At 41.1% G+C, this 22348-nt stretch overlaps 1 protein-coding gene across 4 annotated transcripts in view; it reads right to left on the reverse strand.

Annotated features, from left to right (window-relative positions):
* The window catches only part of LOC125453719 (coiled-coil domain-containing protein 81-like), an 80936-nt gene that overhangs the window by 2652 nt on the left and 55936 nt on the right, over positions 1-22348 (reverse strand). For all 4 annotated transcript variants that reach the window (XM_048533634.2, XM_059646565.1, XM_048533635.2 and 1 more), the window contains 5 exons: positions 19214-19321; positions 14096-14265; positions 11902-11980; positions 8264-8487; positions 4060-4185 (listed from right to left, as the gene is read on the reverse strand). In XM_048533634.2, coding sequence (XP_048389591.1) covers positions 4060-4185; positions 8264-8487; positions 11902-11980; positions 14096-14265; positions 19214-19321 — 707 coding nt within the window. The remainder of the gene's footprint in view (positions 1-4059; positions 4186-8263; positions 8488-11901; positions 11981-14095; positions 14266-19213; positions 19322-22348) is intronic.

Consider the following 22348-nt stretch of genomic DNA (forward strand, 5'->3'; position numbering starts at 1 on the left):
TGATATCTAAGAATTTGGCAACTCATTTTAATCCTTCTAAACTGACTATTAGGAAAACATCTACTAATTTGCAGCCTTCATATGCAGTTTAAAATAAATAAGACGAGAAAATTGTGGATAACTTCTTTCTGCCCTGTTACCCATCTTCCTTCCCCAGGTCCTATCACTAGGATGTAGCATGGTGCCTATCATGGTAGCCCTTCGAATGTGTGATAGGAATAAGACACCATTTGTATTTTTTGTACAAGATAGAGTTTGGCAGCTTTGTAATACTGTTCACTGGGATGGAGTGATACATGGGGTCGATTGCAAGGGCTGTGCAGTCTATTCAATATAATCATTTAGAAAATATTGGGTGTAATACTTATGGCTTAACCACCCAGCATTGTTACAGCGAGATGCAAACCTTCTGTTGAGCTACACTTGATCCAAATGAAACCAGTGAAATTTCAAAAAATATATATTGGTCAGCAATTGGAAGATTTTTTTGAACCTCTGCAGAGGTTTAATTTTGTAAAATTCTTCTTCTCTACAATGTAAGAGGTTTGATTTACACATATTTTAAAATTTTAATTTGAACTATTATCATGAGAGTTTTGGTCTGTGTGTCTGAAAGGGTTTAATGATTAACTTGTAGTTTTCCTGTAGCCATGGTGATTTAGATTAGATTCCCCACGGTGTGGAAACAGGCCCTTCAGCCCAACAAGTTCACACTGCCCCTTGAAGCATCCCACCCAGGCCCATCTCCCTATAACCTACACACCCTTGAACACTACGGACAATTTTGCATGGCCAATCCACCTAGCCTGCACATCTTTGGACTGTGGGAGGAAACTGGTGCATCCAAAGGAAACCCATGCAGATACGGGGAGAATATGCAAACTCCTTGCAGATAGTCACCCGAAGCTGGAATCGAATTCAGGTCCCTGGCGCTGTGAGGCTGCAGTGCTAACCACTGAGCCACTGTGCTGCCCCTTTTTTTATTTTTTACTTTATGAACTTTTTACCCTTTTTACTTGGACAAGCATATGGACGTACATGGAATAGTGTAGGTTAGATGGGCTTGAGATCGGTATGACAGGTCGGCACAACATCGACGGCTGAAGGGCCTGTACTGTGCTGTAATGTTCTATGTTCTATGTTCTATGTTTATGAACAGCTTGAGAGAGAGAGAGAGAGAGTGCCTAATGTATAATGGAGTTTTGATTTTATTGGAAGAGTTTTTCACAAGTGAACGAATATGCATTAGACTTTCAGTTTAGAAGTTTTGAGATTGACTTCCTTTTCCACTTGAATTGGAGAAAAGTTTTTGGTTTCAGTTGGTTGTGGCTGGATATGTAAAGGCAGATTGTTTAGAGTGGTTAAGAAGTAGGGTTAGGAGTTTAGTTTAAAAGTATCAGACCGGAAATGTCTGGTTAAAATCCTGAAAGGGGTTGTGTGAAGCTCAGAAAGTCTAAGCACAGTCATAAGTATGAGATGCCATTGGGATTAATCGGATGGAATTTTACTGTGTGTTTTGACGTTTTAAATATTTGTTATGTTTAAATGGTTTATTCCATTTTATCTTCATTCCTTTTGCAAAATAAACTTCTGCTTTATTGTTAAAACCAAATCTGCAGCATTACATGCTTGTATCTCAGTGAAGAACCACATTGTTAAAACCAAAACACATAATATGATTTATCGAGCTACATTTCACTTTTGGAGATAATAAGATGTGAGGCTGGATGAACACAGCAGGCCAAGCAGCATCTCAGGAGCACAAAAGCTGACGTTTCGGGCCTAGACCCTTCATCAGAGAGGGGGATGGGGGGAGGGAACTGGAATAAATAGGGAGAGAGGGGGAGGCGGACCGAAGATGGAGAGTAAAGAAGATAGGTGGAGAGAGTGTAGGTGGGGAGGTAGGGAGGGGATAGGTCAATCCAGGGAAGACGGACAGGTCAAGGAGGTGGGATGAGGTTAGTAGGTAGCTGGGGGTGCGGCTTGGGGTGGGAGGAAGGGATGGGTGAGAGGAAGAACCGGTTAGGGAGGCAGAGACAGGTTGGACTGGTTTTGGGATGCAGTGGGTGGGGGGGAAGACCTGGGCTGGTTGTGTGGTGCAGTGGGGGGAGGGGATGAACTGGGCTGGTTTAGGGATGCAGTGGGGGAAGGGGAGATTTTGAAACTGGTGAAGTCCACATTGATACCATATGGCTGCAGGGTTCCCAGGCGGAATATGAGTTGCTGTTCCTGCAACCTTCGGGTGGCATCATTGTGGCAGTGCAGGAGGCCCATGATGGACATGTCATCAAGAGAATGGGAGGGGGAGTGGAAATGGTTTGCGACTGGGAGGTGCAGTTGTTTGTTGCGAACTGAGCGGAGGTGTTCTGCAAAGCGGTCCCCAAGCCTCCGCTTGGTTTCCCCAATGTAGAGGAAGCCACACCGGGTACAGTGGATGCAGTATACCACATTGGCAGATGTGCAGGTGAACCTCTGCTTAATGTGGAATGTCATCTTGGGGCCTGGGATGGGGGTGAGGGAGGAGGTGTGGGGACAAGTGTAGCATTTCCTGCGGTTACTGCATCCACTGTACCCGGTGCGGCTTCCTCTACATTGGGGAAACCAAGTGGAGGCTTGGGGACCGCTTTGCAGAACACCTCCGCTCAGTTCGCAACAAACAACTGCACCTCCCAGTCGCAAACCATTTCCACTCCCCCTCCCATTCTCTTGATGACATGTCCATCATGGGCCTCCTGCACTGCCACAATGATGCCACCCGAAGGTTGCAGGAACAGCAACTCATATTCCGCCTGGGAACCCTGCAGCCATATGGTATCAATGTGGACTTCACCAGTTTCAAAATCTCCCCTTCCCCCACTGCATCCCTAAACCAGCCCAGTTCATCCCCTCCCTCCACTGCACCACACAACCAGCCCAGTTCTTCCCCCCCACCCACTGCATCCCAAAACCAGTCCAACCTGTCTCTGCCTCCCTAACCGGTTCTTCCTCTCACCCATCCCTTCCTCCCACCCCAAGCCGCACCCCCATCTACCTACTAACCTCATCCCACCTCCTTGACCTGTCCGTCTTCCCTGGACTGACCTATCCCCTCCCTACCTCCCCACCTACACTCTCTCCACCTATCTTCTTTACTCTCCATCTTCGGTCCGCCTCCCCCTCTCTCCCTATTTATTCCAGTTCCCTCCCCCCATCCCCCTCTCTGATGAAGGGTCTAGGCCCGAAACGTCAGCTTTTGTGCTCCTGAGATGCTGCTTGGCCTGCTGTGTTCATCTAGCCTCACATCTTATTATCTTGGAATCTCCAGCATCTGCAGTTCCCATTATCTCTGATTTCAGTTTTGGATCTGACTTGTCCAGTAATAACATCAGGTATGGTCTTAACAACATATAAACTCCAATTAATATTATTAATTAAGAATTCAGCAGGGCAATAAATGACTCAGTTTCACAAATCTCAGATTGGAATTAAGATTGCTTTTAATGGTATTTTTATATAGTGAACAGAAGCTTTGTCTCATCATTTTTTTCTTGATGGTTATGAGGTTTTTGTTTGATCAACAGAAATATTCCACCTCCCCACAGTATTCAATAAGTCCAGTCTGGCAGGTATTTAAACCAGTAACCCATCACTTTTCATCTAAACCCGGTGGTGTGCACATGATGACACTCATAAGCCCTGCCTCTATCTATCCATCCTTGACACACTCTCCTTAACACACCATTGGTTCCCTAAGAACACTTTTATGAAAATACCAATAACTCTTCCTTTTATTCCTGTTTCCACACTCTATCCTCCATTATCTCTGATTCTAAATTTTCCCTTTTCCCTCACATGCCTGTTTTTCTTTATCCATTGTATTTTTATTTTTATGTAGTAGTTCCCTTACAAATTGGTCATTTGTCTTATCCTTTGTGCTCTAACTTGATTTTAGCTCTGCTTCAGCCAATCACCAACAGCAACTCAGATAATGTAACCCCTAGTGATCAGATGAACTTTTTCTGGTAATGACCTGGATTTTTTTAAAGTATTATATGTTAGTGTGATCACTCATAAACTTACTTTGAGTACTGATTTTCGTCATAATTTTTCAGTCGCTTCATTGTTATATTATCATTCCATGCTTCTTCTAATGCTTTACGCATTCTCTGCAGATCTTCATAGCGTTTTTTACGTTCATTTATTAAGCTGTAGAAAATATATAAACATGATTAGTGAGTAACATAGCTGCAGATAGATACCTAACCTCCCATATAAATTTCACATTTACAAACCTTAGACCAAATAAAACCCAAGACAAAAGGAACAACATATTTTACATATGTTTTAAATATTGATCTGTGCTTAGTGATGTTAAGTGTTGCTTCAATATGTTTTCAACATTACAACAGTGATTACAATACAAGTACCTCATTGGTTTTAAAGCACTTGGGAATATTTAGAGTCATTAACGGTAATTTATAACCTTTTCACTCTTAGATTCAGATTTAAGAAACATTTATGATTGAGTCTTAAGAGTTTGGACTTCATTACAACAATCTCAGATGACGAACAACATGTTACCGTAATTAAACAAAGCCTTGATGTTAATCACACATGGGATATTGTCTGCACATTTAGTTTCATCCCCCAAGGAAAGACATAATTGCCATAGAGGGAATGCAACAAAGACTCACCAAACCAATTCTTAGGATGAAAGAAGAATCTACGATTAAAGATTAAATAGAATGGGCCTATATTCTCTGGAGGTTCAAAAGATTCTAATGCAAACTTATAAAATTCTTATAGGATGTTTGTAATGAATCCTCACTGTGTCAGCTTGATGAAAGATAGATCAGGTAGATTTATTGCCATTCTTTTAGGTTGAGATCTAACAGCCTGACTGTTCAACTGTGGTAGAGTAAAATTGCTTGGTAGTCTAACAAGAAGAGACTTGTGCCTTAAACCAATTGTAGTTTATTGCAATCAGGTACAAGTCACATAAGATAGACATTGTTACCAAAGGCGAAATCTTACATTTTTCATGCTAAGTATTAACTGGTCAAGTTTCATGGAGGGCTTCTCTTCATGAGGCCAAGTGAATTTTCTTGCGCTTGCATCCCAAATCTGCCTCATTAACTACTTACCCAGGTCCCATAGCTGACATGAGCCTGATTCTACCACTCGCTGTACCCAGAAAAACTCACCTCTGCTCAGAATTTCAGAGTAGACTGGCATGTCTAACACTAGTGCCATCTATAAAAGATGATTGCATGCACAAACAAGCACTGACAGTCTGGAGCCACCCTACATTGTTCGTTAGGTTTGTCCCGGACATGGCAAACAAGGGTAATTTCATGCCCCACCTTCTGTGCAGGAACCTGGAAGTCATTCTGCATTGGGTAATGCAGACAACTGCCATTCCTACCCCTAGGACCCCCAGAGGAGGCCATGATGTGAGACCCTGCAAGCATGGTCCGAAGTTGCCACCCAGGAATCGCACCAGAGTAAGTGCCATCACCTTTATTATAAATTAGTTTTCTTCCACATGCACCACTAATGGCTGTGCCGACCACTTTCCTCTCTCTAATGTCTGCCTTTCTTTCATTCCAGGTAGAAGGAGCTACGATGGGTGGAAGTCGCCTAACACTTGGCTCCTCATTCCTTCCAAAGAGAGGACCCTGACAGTGACCACTCCAAATGGCTATCTATTATCCAAGCCCCTTGGCTGGCACTGTATGCTGCCCTTGACTTAATGTGTCAATGCCCTCTGACCGAGGAGTGTCTCCCTTGATAAGAATGACAACTATGACAAGCTGCAAACCATGACATAGCTTTATGTCTGTGCTAAACAACTAGGCAATACAGAAATTTTGTGAGCCTGGTAGCTCTGGCTGAGGAGGCAATGCACAAAAAGGCAAAGCAAGTCAAGGCAGAGATGTTATGAGCATCCAGATAGACACAAAGTGAGTGAGTGCTAAGACACTGAGTGTCTGTCTCTGGGCTTAAAGTGTCCTTGCAGCAGAATTGAAATGATAGTTGCAGGTATGCCCAGAGTCACAGCTGTAAAGTGCAGAAGCATACTGTAAGTAGGTTGGAAATGTATCATGATGATGCAGAGAGGCTGGCAAATTTCTGAAGCCAAGGTCAATAGACATGGGATGAGTGTGGTTGCTACTGGAGTGTGCGCTGAGATGCTGACTGTTTGGTGTCTGAGGTGGGAGGTCCTTTGGAGCAAGTGGTCTGATGGAGTCAGTAGGCACCTGTTCATACTTCCTTGTTGTGAACTCTCAGTGTCTTTTTTCCTCACAGTAGATAGGATGCTGCATATTAATGAGGTGAGATGTTCAGTTAATGAGGTGACAACAAGCATTAATCCCTTTTAATAGGCAGTTTTCTGCTGCATAGCAAGAATCTTATCTCAATTCCCAGAAATCAGTTTGAAAACACAACTGGTTGCCCCAAGATAACAAAGTGTGAAGCTGAATGAACACAGCAGGCCAAGCAGCATCTCAGGAGCACAAAAGCTGACATTTCGGGCCTAGATCCTTCATCAGAGAGCAATGCCAAGCTAGCCTCATTCAAATTCTCATGCAATTCTCCAGATTACTTAATACAACCCATGTCGTTCACACTCCTAGAAGGTTCTACCCCAAGATTAAGAAGGAGACTTAACTAGTAGATCAATCACCTTTGAGATCCAGACCTATTCTCCAACTCAAGTCTCTTGATGGTGTCCAGTGCACACTTCAGCATTAACAGAATAGTGTAGGTCAGATGGGCTTCAGATCGGTATGACAGGTTGGCACAACATCGAGGGCCAAAGGGCCTGTACTGTGCTGTAATGTTCTATGTTGTTCTATGTCTAACCCTTTCAGCTCCTAATGCCTTATACAACATCTTTACTTGAATATTTCTCTTAAACGGCCATACTTTTTCCCATTAAGGTCCCACATTCATACCTGTCATCCTTGGTACAAATGAGTCAACTATCATGTATGGTGACATCTATTGTAGTGAGTATCTGCTGCTCCCACTAAGAATTACATTTCTTTTATTGTTCCATGGACTTACTTGTGGGGTCAACTTCACTTATTACCAACTTTTTCTTTATTATTCATTAATTTTTTAAAAAAGTTGGTACCAGGTCAAGAGCAAGGGGTAAATGGACAAGAGTTAAAATGAAGATCTATGTATGGGTGAAGACAGGTGAGACTGAATGACAGGACAGTTAGTCTCCAGAGCCAAGGGGAATGGTAATGGGTCAAGAAAACAGTTCTGACAAAAGGCCACAGACCTAAACGTTAACTCTTTTCTCTTTGCAGTTGTTGCCATAGTCTGCTTGTATTTTATATTTTTTCATTGTACAAATGTATAATTTACACAAGTGGTTCTTCAATCTACCAGGAAATAGTGTGAGCAAATATGGTGGCATGAGGTTGGATAGGAATTATTAAACTACCTTACTTAACATCAAGTGAACCCATAAGCAAACAGCTATATTCAGATCATTTACTTGAACCAGTAATAATATGTGCTTAAATGAAATTAACAATGAATATGACATGTCATATCAGTCCATCAGCTTACTTGATGTAAATTTATTTTTCAACTCCTCTCTTGTGTGCCCCATCATTCTTGTAGATGTTTGCTGCCTGACTGCTCTCATTCTGAGGGAGGGTCACCAGACCCAAAACATTAACTTTGATTTTTTTCTTCACAAATGTTGGCAGACCTGCTGAGCTTTTCCAACAATTTTGTTTTTGTTCCTGATTTACAGCATCTTTCGGTTTTTATTGACTACTTGAGGGTATTTTCAAGTTAAATTGGGAGTAAATCCTGCAACAGCATCTCAACCATCTTTTAAACAATTCTGATTTTAATTTTCATTCATGACAAATGAAATAGAAGGAATTCCAACCCCTTTGTCTTTTTGCCTTTCCTGGAGGTGCTACAAAACATGAGTATCTCATAATCACAAGCAATAACAGTTTTGTGGACTTATTCCTTAAAAATAATAATTGATGATCATGCTTAGTAGCATACATTGTTGCCTGCTAAGCCACAAATAGGTGACCTCAGTGATCTCTCCCTCTCCTAATCTTGTGGTAGTGGAGGTTGAACTTAAGGAATATTTTTGAATTCAGTGGAAAGTTTGATAAGAAAAATACAAACTTCTGGTCAGAAGAGTTAAGCTCAGTAGCTTTGTTGATTTGTTATAGTTCATTAAATAATAAACATAAATATCATCTATTAAAGACAAGTCATACAATAAAAGTTTACTTACCCCTTTCTGTTTCTTTCCAGCATATCTAACTCAGTTTTCTGTTCATACAGTTGATTCAGAATGGCATTCCTCTTACGGTCAGCAGCAGCCTGCATCTGCTCTTTGTAAAGGTTATAAGCAGCTTGCTTTTGTTCTTCTAACTTTCCAACTGGCTCAGAATTACCAAAGATTGGTTCAAAGGAATCAGGTACTGATGCTGGTAATTGACGTGGTTTCTCTTTTCTCTAGATATAGAAGGGATAATTATTACCTACATGAATATATACATAATATATTATTATATATAAATAATATGAATTAGCTGCAGCCAAATAGTCAATAATCAGCAGATTTTAAGTCAAAAGTAATTAACAATAACCCTACCAGGCAGAATTCTAACTGTTAAAGAGGGAGAAGATGATGAGTTAAAAGGCTGGAAAATACTGTTGAGTTGAAAACTTGGCATGATCCCATCAACATTTGTCAAGTAACTTTGGAAGGGATTGACAAATCATAATTTTCCCATAGGTTCAAGTATTAAAAATGCAAATGAGCAGTTTATGGCTTTTATCCAGTTTACTGCTTTAACAATCAGTGCTTGAATTTCCCAAGGCATGTGAAGAAGCAGGGAGAACAAGACAAGAGCTTTGCCGGAAGTCATTTAACATTGATGCTGACAGACTGAGATCCTTTAAACAGTGAAACTACAGAGCTGTAGGCTTGCCGATGTGAAAGGCTTGTGCTCCCAGGATATGTTCTGAAAGCCTCATTTCTCAGTTCAAAGGTGATTATTAACATTTTGCAAGTCATTTCACCCACCATGCAAACCCTTTGCATAGCCTACTCACTCACTTGGGACACCTTACCACCTTTTGCATATTTGCTCCAGCACAAACAGATCTGACACCCATTCAACTTATCTCAAGTTGTACCATGGATCAATGGCTGTATTGAGAGCCTGCTGCAGTTATCCAGAAGCAAGATTAACAAGGCATATAAAAGTAATGGTTCCTGCTTACACCATCAGCCCTCTTTCCCAGGCCTGTGTCCAAAAAATGATGGAGTAAATAAGATGGTCAGCATGGTTGGGGCCTGGAGCTGTGCAGCATACAGAGAAGCAATGCATTAGGATACCCAAGGATAAGAGACCCCGCAGGTCTGTGTCCTGCACAATGCATGGGTTGATGTATAATTTGTTTCCTTTTAACATTACTGAATCTTGCAGCTCTCTCCCTTGCGGTTGAGCAAATTATTCTGTCCAGTCCGACTGTGGTTGCAGCTGATATCTTCCTCATTGCGCACTTTTAATTTTCAACATATGGAAGGTGACAATGAATGCTCCTAGGACAGTAGTTTCCAGCTTTCGTCTCTAAGTGTCCATGAGCTTCCAAACATTCTGGTAGCTCTTCCCATGAACCCCATAGGCTGTGCACCTTCCCAAGTCCCCACCCAACCAGACTACACAGCCTGCACTTGCCACCTTTGCTCCCAGCCTCTGGCATATGAGGTGACCATATAAGGTGTGATTATAAATTGTACCCCCTCTTTGATGCTAGGGGACTCTTGACCATGGACAATCCCCACTCCCACATGACCTCCTTTCAATCTATGTTCTACCTTATATCCCTTATAGATAATGTTGCCGGCTCCCCCCACCATTTTCTTCAGCCTGCATCCCTTAGTCCCAAAGACTAACTTCCCAACTCTCCTTCCCACTAACAGTCTTGTCCTCCTTCCATCCCACTTTATCTCTAGTTTCTCTGGATTGTCCCACCAAGACTGACTGTGGCTCATCCCTGAGTGACCTAAACTGAGGAAGAAGTGCCCAGATTAGTGGTGTAATAATGGTGTACAAATCTCCCAAAAGGGTTAGCCATGCCACCAGAATGCCTGTTATGGAGCAACAGTACTGATCATGATCCATTTCCCAGTCTCCATAAGGCATGGACTGCCTGACTGAGAACACCCGGATCAGACCCCTGACTGTGACCAATACCCCAACTAGGAGTATATGTGTTAGCCCTTGACTTACTGTTGGGGAACCCCAGACTGCTGGGTGGCTTCATGGACTTTGGTGAAGACTACTCCCCGAGACTCTGCTTTTAGCAAGCAGAGATATCACTGCTTGCTAAAAGCGTATGCAGTGTGTTTGCTGTGTAAGTTGTTGTCACATGGTTCAGGTGTGAGATTGATGTAGTATATTGCCATACAGTTCTTAAATAAGGACTGTCGACCAGCAAAGGAGCTGCCCGATTGTGTGACTGCACTAATTAGCATGGCAAGGCAAGGCAATCATGGTGCAAACATGCAGCTGTGATCGAGTGCTAAGAATGCAAGTAAGCAGCCCTGCTGTGTGGCCAGGTCCAAACTTAGAACTAGGGCCCTGTTCACAAGCACAAAGTGTCCTTGCAGCAGTCTTTCAATGTTAACTGTTTGGTTTTTACGCTTCCTACGCAGCTTGCAACTGTATCAGAAATATGGCATGGTGGTCACGAAAGGAAGGCAAATTCTGGATTTCAATATCCAAGGAAAGGTACATGCAGCTGGTGCCTGTGGATTATACCCTAAGATATTTTCTGGTCCTAAGCATTATGGAAGTCCTCTGAATCAAACAGCAAGCTGAAGTTACCAGGTATCTGCTCTGATTTCCATGGTTGGGCTTTCACCATTTCTAGCTCATTTGGTGAGATAGGTTGCTGAATATTAATGAGGTGAGTTGAGCTTAGCCATTAACAAAGAGTTTAAGGAGCAATAAACCCCCCCCCCCCCCCCCCACCAGTTGGCAATATGCTACTGTCTAGTGAAGAAAGCACCATGCCCCTTTTCAAACAAGACCTATAAGATCCGACAGGTTGAAAGTCTAGATTGTATCCAAGAGCCCATGTATGCCCCATACAAACAACTCGGCCTAAAAAGCTAATCTCAGTAAATACTTAAACTGAAAACATAAATGCGACTCTGGGTGGTTTTCAGAAAATTTTCTGCTGCTGGTGTCTTATTGATCTCACATGATAAATAAGTTGAAATTGGAGGCTAGGGCCTGCTCCCTTGCCTTGTCTGGGGGTAAGTGTTAGAGAGCAAAAAACAGAGGTGGGAACTCCAGTCATGCCTCTCAGCAGCCACTTTATTTGCAGGCTCACCACCAATTATGTCTAATTTTGGGATGGAAAATTCCAATTTTGGTGTTTGTATTCACAATCCTATTTTCTTGTTTTCTCCACCCCATATATGCAGTGAGTCAGATAAATATTTAAGTAAGTTGCCCTTATTTTATCAGGTAAGGTAAGCTCATCTTCTGTTGTGTTTGATCATGGTCCTTGCAAAATTTATATCTTTGGTAATGTTTTGCACTAATTAGGAGGGATCATGTTGACAATAAAATACCTATTGCTATTACCTTCTAGTAATAGCATCAACTGTCCAGTTCAGGCAGCATATGGGTGCTATGGGTCACCAAACATGGCAGAAAGCAAGCATGGCAATAGGGATATTGACACAAAGCAGGAAATTTTACTTTTGTGTATTTTTTACTGAATTAGATGTCATATTTCTTTCGTTTATTGTCTTTGTACCTTCAATGAATCTTACATAGATGTCTGAACAGACACTAGTTATTAACATGCTCCTGTTATATATACACATATTTATTAATTATTCACCTGTGTATCCAATGCTTTCTTGTAGGTCTCAATTTGTTCATGCTTCTCCCTCTGATAATACTGCCTTTGGACAGCAAGACTATTAAACAAAAGACATTTCTTAGAAAAAAATATTTTGAACCAGTTTGTAATTTTACATTAGACAAAATGCAGTTCAAAATTGTTCAGAAATCTCTCCAAGGATTCCATACACAATTAAAAAAATAGGAAAATAAGAACACCAAACAAAAATTTGGGAAGTTTACTAAAGAAATTGAGCAGAAATTTATAGATGGCCAGTCAACAGATTGATAAGAGGCCTATCCCATAGCCATTCAACACTGTGGGTGGCCTAAATTGTTAAAATTGGACTTCCACTGTCCACACTGAGAGGAAAGTCAACCCCCTGGGGCTGCTGGCCAATCAGACTGACTGGCAGTCCTTACAGAACCAGAGCTCAGTTGTGGACACTGCCAGAACAGCAAGCAGTCCCAGGATGAAATACCCATTAGACCCAGCTAACTTGGGGCATAGAATGGAGAGAATTCATGGTGTCTTTCATGTCCCTCTAGAGGGGTGAATAAAATCCAGCACGTGGTCAAGAAGTCAGTTCTGATGAAGTTTTTAAAGGCAAAGATCAGAGAGATACAAGAAGTCAGAAGATTTTTGGAAGAAAATTCCAGAATGCATGAATGCAATGACTAAAATTTTTGCTGCGATGGTAGAGCAATGAGGATACATCAGGATGCACAGAATGAAATTAGAAATTTAGATCATGCAGGCTAGAACATAAGGTTGCAGGAAGTCACAAAATTAAAATAGATTGACACTACATAGAGAATTATAAAAGGAGAATGAGAATTTTTAAAATCAATATAGTGGGAGTGCGACCCAGTGGAGATTAGCGAAGATAGAGGTAATAACTGATAGGAACTTTGGATGGAATAGGAAGATCCCAATTGTTTTTTATTATGGAAATGAATCTATACAGCAAGCAATCTAAGGAGGTAGCTTACAATTATCATTACATTTCAGTTATGAGGTTTATAATATTATTATATTTTGGGACTATAGCTTTACATTTAGGGTAAATGAATGGGTTCATGTGACCTGTGGTTTGTTTTATTTTCAATGAATTGTGGACATCACTGGCTGCAGAGCATTTTATTGCCTGCCACTCATTATGCTTGAGAAGGTGGTAGTGAACTGCCTTCTTGAATCTTTGCAGTTCACATGTTGTAGGTTGGCCCATAATGCCCTTAGAGAGCATTATTGGATTTTGCCAGGATGTTGCCTCAGCAATAGTGAAGGAACAGCGATATATTTCCAAATCAGCATGGTTATTAGTAGGAAGGGAACTTGTAGGTAATTATGTTCCCATGCATCTGCTGCTGTAGTCCTTTCATCATGGGTTTGGACAGTGCTGTCTAAGAATCTTGGGTGAATTTCTGTAGTACATCTTTATATATAGTACACACTGCTGCTTCTGAGTGTCAGTAATGGAGGGGGTGGATGCTTGTGGATGTGGTGCCAAATGAAGTCTACCTTACACAAATCTTTGTGCTTTGATTGTTCAAGATCAAAGGAAGGTTTAGTTTGTCTTACTCCAGATGTATTTATGCTAGAAGATCATGACAACAGTCTTTGATTTATCCAGATTTTCCAAATGGAAATGTAGGAAACCATTGGAAACAGCCTTGGAATTGACTAAATAAAATTGAGACAATATGTTTTCAATAAAACTCCCAAAACTTGAAGTTTTGTGGTGCCATTCATTCAGCTATCAATTAGAAGTTCAAATATTAAGAGTTATAAGTCTATATGGAAATCACAATAAGAAGCATAACTATAAAAGTAAATTGTTTTGAAAATTATAACATTTTTGAATAATTTATTCCAATTTCACCCTCAGCTGACCATTCTAGTCCCTTCCAATGTTCCTATTCATTCATTTGAAATTATGCAAGATCAGTGCTGAAATATGTCAACCATTTTTTGGGTATGACAGAGTTCAATGATTTTAAAAGGTGGTTCACAGTTATCCCTATTATCTTCTTATGGGTGATTAAATGTGGGACTTCTGAATGACCTCTAAATCTTATGAATGAAATAAAAGGGGACTTTTATTCCTACATCATGTCTACTTGCCTTCATGGTAGAATTGCAAACTTGATGCATATAGCCTACATCTCAATAATAAATTGAAGCAACCTACTCTTCAGCCAACTGAACTTGTTCCAACCGATCCATAAACTCTTCATCCTGTCTCTTTTTTTCCTCTCTTCGCTTTTTCTCTTGAATCTGTTCAGTTAGACACTGTGCATACTGCTGTTGTTTCAGAAAGACTGGTGGTGTCAAGAGTCTGTTTTGAAATATATATCCTTTCTGAAAGCAAAGCCCGAACATTATTTCTAAGATATATTATACATAAGTAACAAATTTTCAATGTTGTATTAAATTTATTACTTTTCAAAATTGTAGTTTTTAAAAAGCAAAAGCATACTTTTCAACAATCCTTTCATAAAAATAAATACAAATTACGTTGCCAAAGCAGTTATATATAATTGTTAGAAATGTTTTGAAAACCATGGTTTGAACACCAGGAGATGTGCTTAATTGCATATATTCAAAAGAATTGACGTTGTATGCAATAAATGCCTGTGCACAAAAAATCCTGCTGTCTCAACTTGAAATCATTGATAAATATTTAAATAATATTGTTGAGTTTTAAAAGCTCAATTTACAATGCAAATTGCATTTATAGTAAATAATGTGGACTAATGACTTCTGCATTAATTTACTAATTTTATAATTGAGGGAGGTGACACCATTGTGGTATTATTACTAGACTAGTAATTCAGAGACCCAGTTAATGATCCAGGGACCTGGATTCCATAGCATATGGCAGAATTTGCAGAGTGTTTGGAATTATGACTTACAAATTTAATAATGACCATGAAACCATTGTTAATTGTCATGAACAGTTTGGTTCACTAATATCCTTTAGGGACCAGGGATATTTGTGCAGCTTCCTTTCAGGGAATGATAACTACCACCCTTACCTGGTCTGGCCTACATGTCACTCTAAATTTACAACAATGCGATTAAACCTTAGTTGCTCTTTTTTAGTTGTATCAAACTACTAAAAATTCTCCTAAAAGGAAATGAAACCACATGAACCACTGATATCAACATACGTAGCAGCAAAAATGCAACAGCAAACTTAGCTATGTTAGTCTCACAAACTTCTCCTTATTGACATGTGGAGCCAAGTGGAAAAATTGGAAGATTACTCAAACAACAGCCAATATCATCAGACTTCAGAATCATACTTTGCTGACAAAATACCAGACAACACTATCACCAAACCTGGGTATGTCAGAACATACTCATGTACAAAACAAACTCTGCAGAGTTGAGAACAGAGTGTTATACAGTCAGGACAGAATTATCTTGGAGTCCTCAACATTAACTCTGGACATCCTCAAGTTATGAATCAGTACTCCTTCATGTTGAGCAGTACTGGGTAGTATCAATGAGGATTGCAAAGGTGGCAAATGTATTCTGGGTGGGGAACTTCAATGTCTATGACCAACAGTAACTCAGCAGCACCAGTACTGACCAGACTGGTTGAGTCCTAAATAACATAACTGCTAGACTGGGTCTGTAGCATGTGGTGAAGGAACCAAGAGAAGGAAAAACATTTTTGATCTCATCTTCACCAATGCATCCATCTATGACAATATTGGTAGGAATGACCAGCGCACAGTCCTGTGGAGACAAGGTCCTGTCTTAACAGTGAGAATACGCTCTTTTACATTGTGTGTGATTGCCACTGTGCTAAATGGGATAGATGCTGAACAAGATTGGGCATCCATGAGATGCTTTGGGCCATTATCAGTGGCAGAATTATGCGCCAGCACCATCTACATCATATATCCCCTAGTCTAATAAGATCAACTTTAGCTCAACAGAGTGATAAGGAACACATGTCAGGTTCTCTCACAGGGACGAATAATTTCATTCAAGATGTTTGTTTATTTGCAAATACATTCTATTTTATACAAGAAACACATAATTTGTAGTCATAGTCAGTTAGCGTGGCATTTTATAAATTATAAAAACAAAACCAGCCTGATTCCAGCTTAAAACTCTGACACAGACTCTGGACAAAATGTCTCACCTGCAATTCAGTATCTGACCTTAGATGCCACCTATTTATATTCTTAACACTCTACCTGTTTGATGTTTGAAAAGTTTGGCAGACACTGATGAAACCCTTAATTATCTCGGGGGAATGATTGAAACAGGTTCTGGAATTGCATCTTAATCAATTGAAACAAACAGAGTTCTCCATATCCTGCTTCTGCAATTTCTAGTATGCAGCAATGTATGAATGATTAAAGATTCAACAGGAGGCAGTCAGTCAGCCGTTTTAGGTTTGTTCACTTCACTCACACTAGTTGTATGATCCTTTGATCTCTCTGCCCTTCATCTCTGTGCCTATAAACTCTGTTTGGGCGTTCTCTCACTACACCTGATACAAGAAAGCTTGTGATTTCAATTAAACCTGTTGGACTGTAACCTGATGTTGTGCGATTTTTGACTTTACCTACATGTGTGGATGTGAGCAGCTCCATTAATAATCAAGAAGCTTAACATCATCCAGAATTAGGGGCGGCACGGTGGCTCAGTGGTTAGCACTGCAGCCTCACAGTGCCAGGGACCTGGGTTCGATTCCAGCATCGGGCAACTGCCTGTGCGGAGTTTGCACATTCTCCCCGTGTCTGTGTGGGTTTCCTCCAGGTGCTCCGGTTTCCTCCCACAGTCCAAAGATGTGCAGGCTAGGTGGATTTGGTCGTGCTAAATTGCCCATAGTGTTCAGGGGTGTGTGGGTTATAGGGGGATGAGTCTGGGTGGGATGCCCCAAACGGTGATGTGGACTTTTTGGGCCCAAGGGCCTGTTTCCACACTGTGGGGAATCTAATCTAAAAAATAACATTGTCTGCTTGATTGCACCACATCAGCAAACTCTCAATCTCTCCACCACTGACCCACTGACTCTAGCAGCAATATATACCAGCTACAAGATAGGCTGTACAAATGAATTGAGGTTCCTTTGTCAGCACCTTCCAAGCCCATAAGACCACTACCATATAGCAGGACAAAGGTTGCAGGTACATGGAAACACCACCAATTGCAAGTTCCCCACTAAGCAATCTACCATTCCTGACTTGGAAACACTTCTGTGTTGCAGGATCAAAATCCTGGAACACCCTCACTGTATATTATGATGTGGGCAGCACGGTGGCTCAGTGGTTAGCACTGCAGCTTCACAGCACCAGGGACCTGTGGGAGGAAACCGGAGCACCTGGAGGAAACCCACACAGACACAGGTAGAATGTGCAAACTCCGCACAGGCAGTTGCCCAAGGCAGGAATCGAACCCGGGTCCCTGGCACTGTGAGGCTGCAGTGCTAACCATTGAGCCACCATGCCACCCCTAATTCTGGATGATGTTAAGCTTCTTGATTATTGATGGAGTTGCTCACATCCACACATGTAGGTAAAGTCAAAAATCGCACAACATCAGGTTACAGTCCAACAGGTTTAATTGAAATCACAAGCTTTCTTGTATCAGGTGCAGTGAGAGAACGCCCAAACAGAATTTATAGGCACAGAGATGAAGGGCAGAGAGATCAAAGGGACCTGGGTTTGATTCCAGCCTTGGGTAACTGTCTGTGCGGAGTTTGCACATTCTCCCCGTATCTGCGTGGGTTTCCTCCGGGTGCTCCAGTTTCCTCCCACAGTCCAAAGATGTGCAGGTTAGGTGGATCGGCCATGCTAAATTGCCCATAGTGTTCAGGGGTGTGTGGCTTATAGGGGGATGGGTCTGGGTGGGATGCCCCAAAGGGTGGTGTGGACTTTTTGGGCCCAAGGGCCTGTTTCCACACTGTTGGGAATCTAATCTAATCAATTATTGTGGATGTTTTTGAACCAAATGAACTAAAGCAGTTCAAGGTGTAGGTTAACCAAGACCTTTTCAAGGGCAACAAGGTATGGGCAAAAAAGCCACATCAACAAATGAATAAAATAAACAAAAAAATGTCCAAATGTTGTTTGAAGAATGTTCAAAGCTGGATTGGCTTTGGCAATTGCAGTTGGTACATCTGGAACATTAGGCTCCTTGCACACATTAAGAAAAGACTTCATAACATTTCACAACTTTAAAACAAAATCATGAAAGACTGAGCACAGAATGCCTTGTATCCTTCAGCTTTCAGGATTTTCTGCAGCTCAACTAACAATCCTGAAGGAAAATACTGGAGGCCGACAGGATAAAGGTAAGTTCTTAAATTTCAACTTACCTTTATGTTCAACTGTAGGCCACTGCTCATAGGTATTCTCCCGTCTTCCCCTTCTATTAACACCCTCTCATTCTACTTGAGCATTGCTGCCAATTTTGCAGGTGGCCTAAATTGGTGGCTGCAAATACTCTAAATAGCATCTAGATGCTCAAACAGCTTCTGTGACTTGAGAAAATGGAGTTGAATTTGTTCAAGGCTTGATTTAAGATAAAACTCAAAGAACTGATCAGACTTGTAGCTATCAATGCTTCGGTAAAGAGTTTGAATCAGAACACTTCACAAGATTTCCAAGATCTCACTGAGATACATCAATCTGTGATAATAACCATCAGAAGCACCTCCAGAAAGTAAATTTATTAGGTCCATTTACAGGTGTGCAGCAGATGCTGTACTTTCAGTAAGTTCCTAAACCAAAACGCAAGGGTTATCCTAAAGTTTAGAAGTCTTCAAGCCTCATTCTAAAAATTATAGTGGTATCTGTTGCATCTCCAGAGGCAGCTTGCCCATGTGGTTGCATAAGATTTGACTCAACTCTGATATTCATTGAACTGCTGCCATGGAAATGCACAAAGAAGCTATTGTTCCCAAAATTTTATTTACTTCAAAAAAGACTCAATGTCTGGATACGTTCCTTTCTCCTACAGAGCACAGGTTCCTAATTATGAATAAATGTGGCTTTTTGCAAACATAAGTGAGTCATAGTCCAAGCATGACTGATATTGTAAATTGGTTGTTAGTATAATTCTTAGTACAATTCAATTTTCAAACTCTCCACCCTGGCCTAGTTCCAGCAGAATTTCTTCATGAATCACAAAAATCTTAAACACAAGGATAGTTTATGTCATTTTTCCCATTGAAAAATCATCGCATGTTCACTTTGAAATATTTAAGTTTTGGTTCTTTATGATTACAGGTAAAACATACTTAAAGCAAGTAATTTCAGAAACAGCGGCTTCATACACTTACATAAGAGTCTCTGCACTTTGAATTCTTCTTTCTCTTTTTGGCTTCAGCGACTCCCATATTGAATGTTGAAATCTTTTGGTTGATTTCTCTGTTAGCCAACATTTCACACTAAAACATAACAGAAATACATTAACTACAATTAAAAACAAAAATGGAGAAAAGCATTGCTACTTAAAGTACACAAAATTAATTATTTTCTGCGACTGTGTGCATGAAGTCAATTGTGAGTACACAGTCACTATAGGACTAACTTCTAATTCCATATTTTATTAAATTCAACTTTAATCATATCGTGGGCAAATTTAAAATGGGAAAGGAGAGGTTTAAAGGATATGCAAAAGGGTGGTAGTGGCTGGAATGCACTGCCAAGGGAGGTGGTAGAAGCAGAAATGATTGCAGTGTTTAAAAGGCAGTTAGACAGACAGGCAGGGAATAGAGGGATAAGGACCTCGCGCAGGCAGGTGGGATTAGTTTAGAATGGCATTGTGGATGGCACAGACATGGTGGGCCAAAGATGCTATATTGTCTATGTAAGCCGAAATGACAAAATGCACTGTCTTTAATCATGCAGATAATCATGTTGCTAAAAGACAAGAATGTATAAAAGGCGATATTAATCTTGTGAGCAACTGTCTCCATTAATTCATTAAATGTCACTACATTTTATACAAAGATTATTACTTAGACTAAAATTTCCTCATGATACCGGATTTCCAGCTGTCAGTGTGTATTTAAAGTTCAACATTATAAGAAAATTATCACTGAATTACAGCATTTGATGGAATTTAATGCCCAATCTTTTGGTAGGTTTGCAGGTGTTGGGATGTGTGCTGTATAATTAGGTAGGAAGGTGCAGGATGAAGATTCCATCATATTCCCACCCCACGCTAATTTAGTCCATGATGAGATAGCTTGAGGGTGGCCTCTCTAATGGATCTAACTGAGGCTTCTAGTGGCCAGATAAGGTCACTGAAGGGCCTCAAGCATCATCACTGATACTTAGCCAGAGTTAGACTCCTCCCAAAGCTTTGCACTTTAAATCAAACCCACTCTCCCTTAATCACAATGGCCTTCCTGTCTGACCTAGGTGAACCAACCCCAGACATCTGTTGTCTGGAGAGTTACTTCCTGAGAGCCAGAAGGCTTGATGACAAGCAGGGAGTGCTTGATTGGAATTTAATCCCATAAAGCCTCCCAGAATAACCACACTCATGTTTCCAGGTGGTGGGTCTGTTTTGACCATTTAGTTATACATTCAAATGAAGGATAAGCAACAGTTCTATAACATTTTTGTCAATTACACCAAAAGTTCTGTCATAATCAAATAATCTAACTACTTTTCATTCAATAAATTGTCATATGATAAAATTGTACATATCAAGCTGATATTCAATTTTTTTTTCTACAAGTAAGGAGAAATATCAGAGTTCCAATGTTCCAAATGGCAAATATGAAATTTTGCTAATTGCTTGTCACTTAAGTTTATCAAGTATCTGCTAGAATTTTATATATTTAAACATTACCCCATGCTAAAATGGCTGACCTATATTCCATCTACTAAATTTTTGCCTATTCACTTAACCTGTTACTATTTCTCTGAGGGCTTGTTCTATCATCTTCACTACTTGTCTTCCTACCTATTTTTGTGCCATTGCAAACCTGGTGATAGTACATTCGTTTCCCTCCATCCAAGTCATGAATATACACTGTAAACAATTGTGGCCTAGGCCCTGATCCCTGTGGTACGCCGCAAGTGCAGGTTACCATCCTGAAAATGTCCCCCTTATCCAAACTCTATCTTCTATTAATTAGCCAACCTTCCAGTCATGCTACAAGGGTTACTCACCCCCTCCACAGTTACACCAAGGGGGTGTTCTGCTACATGTGACGTGTGGCATTCTATCAAAGCATGTTGTCAATTAGCTGGAGATGGTTCACCCAAGCCTTCAAAAACAGTGATACCATGACCAGGTAAAAGAATGGCGCAATTCTCTGCTATTTAAATAGTCTGGTGTCCCATACTGGTTGATGCACATCCGCACACAGAGCCAAGTCAAAGACTCCTATGCCATGTTTGCCAACTTTGTAATATGCTACTCATAACATTTACATGTGCATTTTCCAAGGATGCCAGGATATCTCTTAATTTCTTCAATCCCAAAACCATGGATATTTTCAACTTCATTACTTCCATGTGAGTATTGATCTTGTCATAAACTACCCGAAATCCCAGGTTATGAAAAGTGTGATTGAGATCAGATAGGAAGAACTCAATATAGCCATGATAGAGAATGTCCAATACTTACAAAGCAGACACGTGAATGAAAGAAGCGAATAGCAAACAACTTACAATCCCCAGCAGGATTCAAATGGAAAAACTGGACAAAGGGGGTGGCCATGGGTACCCGCATGGGCCCAAGCTATGCCTGCCTCTTTGTAGGTTACGTGGAACAGTCCCTCTTCCGCACCTACACAGGCTCCAAACCCCACCTCTTCCTCCGTTACATTGATGACTATAACGGCGCCGCCTCTTGCTCCCCAGAGGAGCTTGAACAGTTCATCCACTTCACCAACACCTTCCACCCCAATCTCAAGTTCACCTGGGCATATCTCCAACACATCCCTCACCTTCCTGGACCTCTCAGTCTCCATCTCAGGTAACCAGCTAGAAACTGATGTCCATTTCAACCCCACCGACTCCCACAGCTACCTAGAATACACCTCCTCCCACCCACCCTCCTGCAAAAATTCCATCTCCTATTCCCAATTCCTCCGCCTCTGCCGCATCTGCTCCCAGGATGAGGCATTCTACTCCTGCACATCCCAGATGTCCACATTCCTCAAGGATCGCAACATTCCCCCCGCAGTGGTTGAGAACGCCCTTGACCACGTCTCCCGCATTTCCCGCAACACATCCCTCACACCTCACCCCCGCCACAATTGCCCCAAGAGGATCCCCCTCGTTCTCACATACCACCCCACCAACCTCTGGATACAACGCATCATCCTCCGACACTTCTGCCATCTACAATCCGACCCCACCACCAAAGACATTTTTCCATCCCCACCCTTGTCTGCCCTCCAGAGAGACCACTCTCTTCGTGATTCCCTTGTTCGCTCCACACTCTCCTCCAA

This window comes from Stegostoma tigrinum, chromosome 6 (genome assembly GCF_030684315.1).
Source record: "Stegostoma tigrinum isolate sSteTig4 chromosome 6, sSteTig4.hap1, whole genome shotgun sequence".
Classification (NCBI taxonomy): domain Eukaryota; kingdom Metazoa; phylum Chordata; class Chondrichthyes; order Orectolobiformes; family Stegostomatidae; genus Stegostoma; species Stegostoma tigrinum.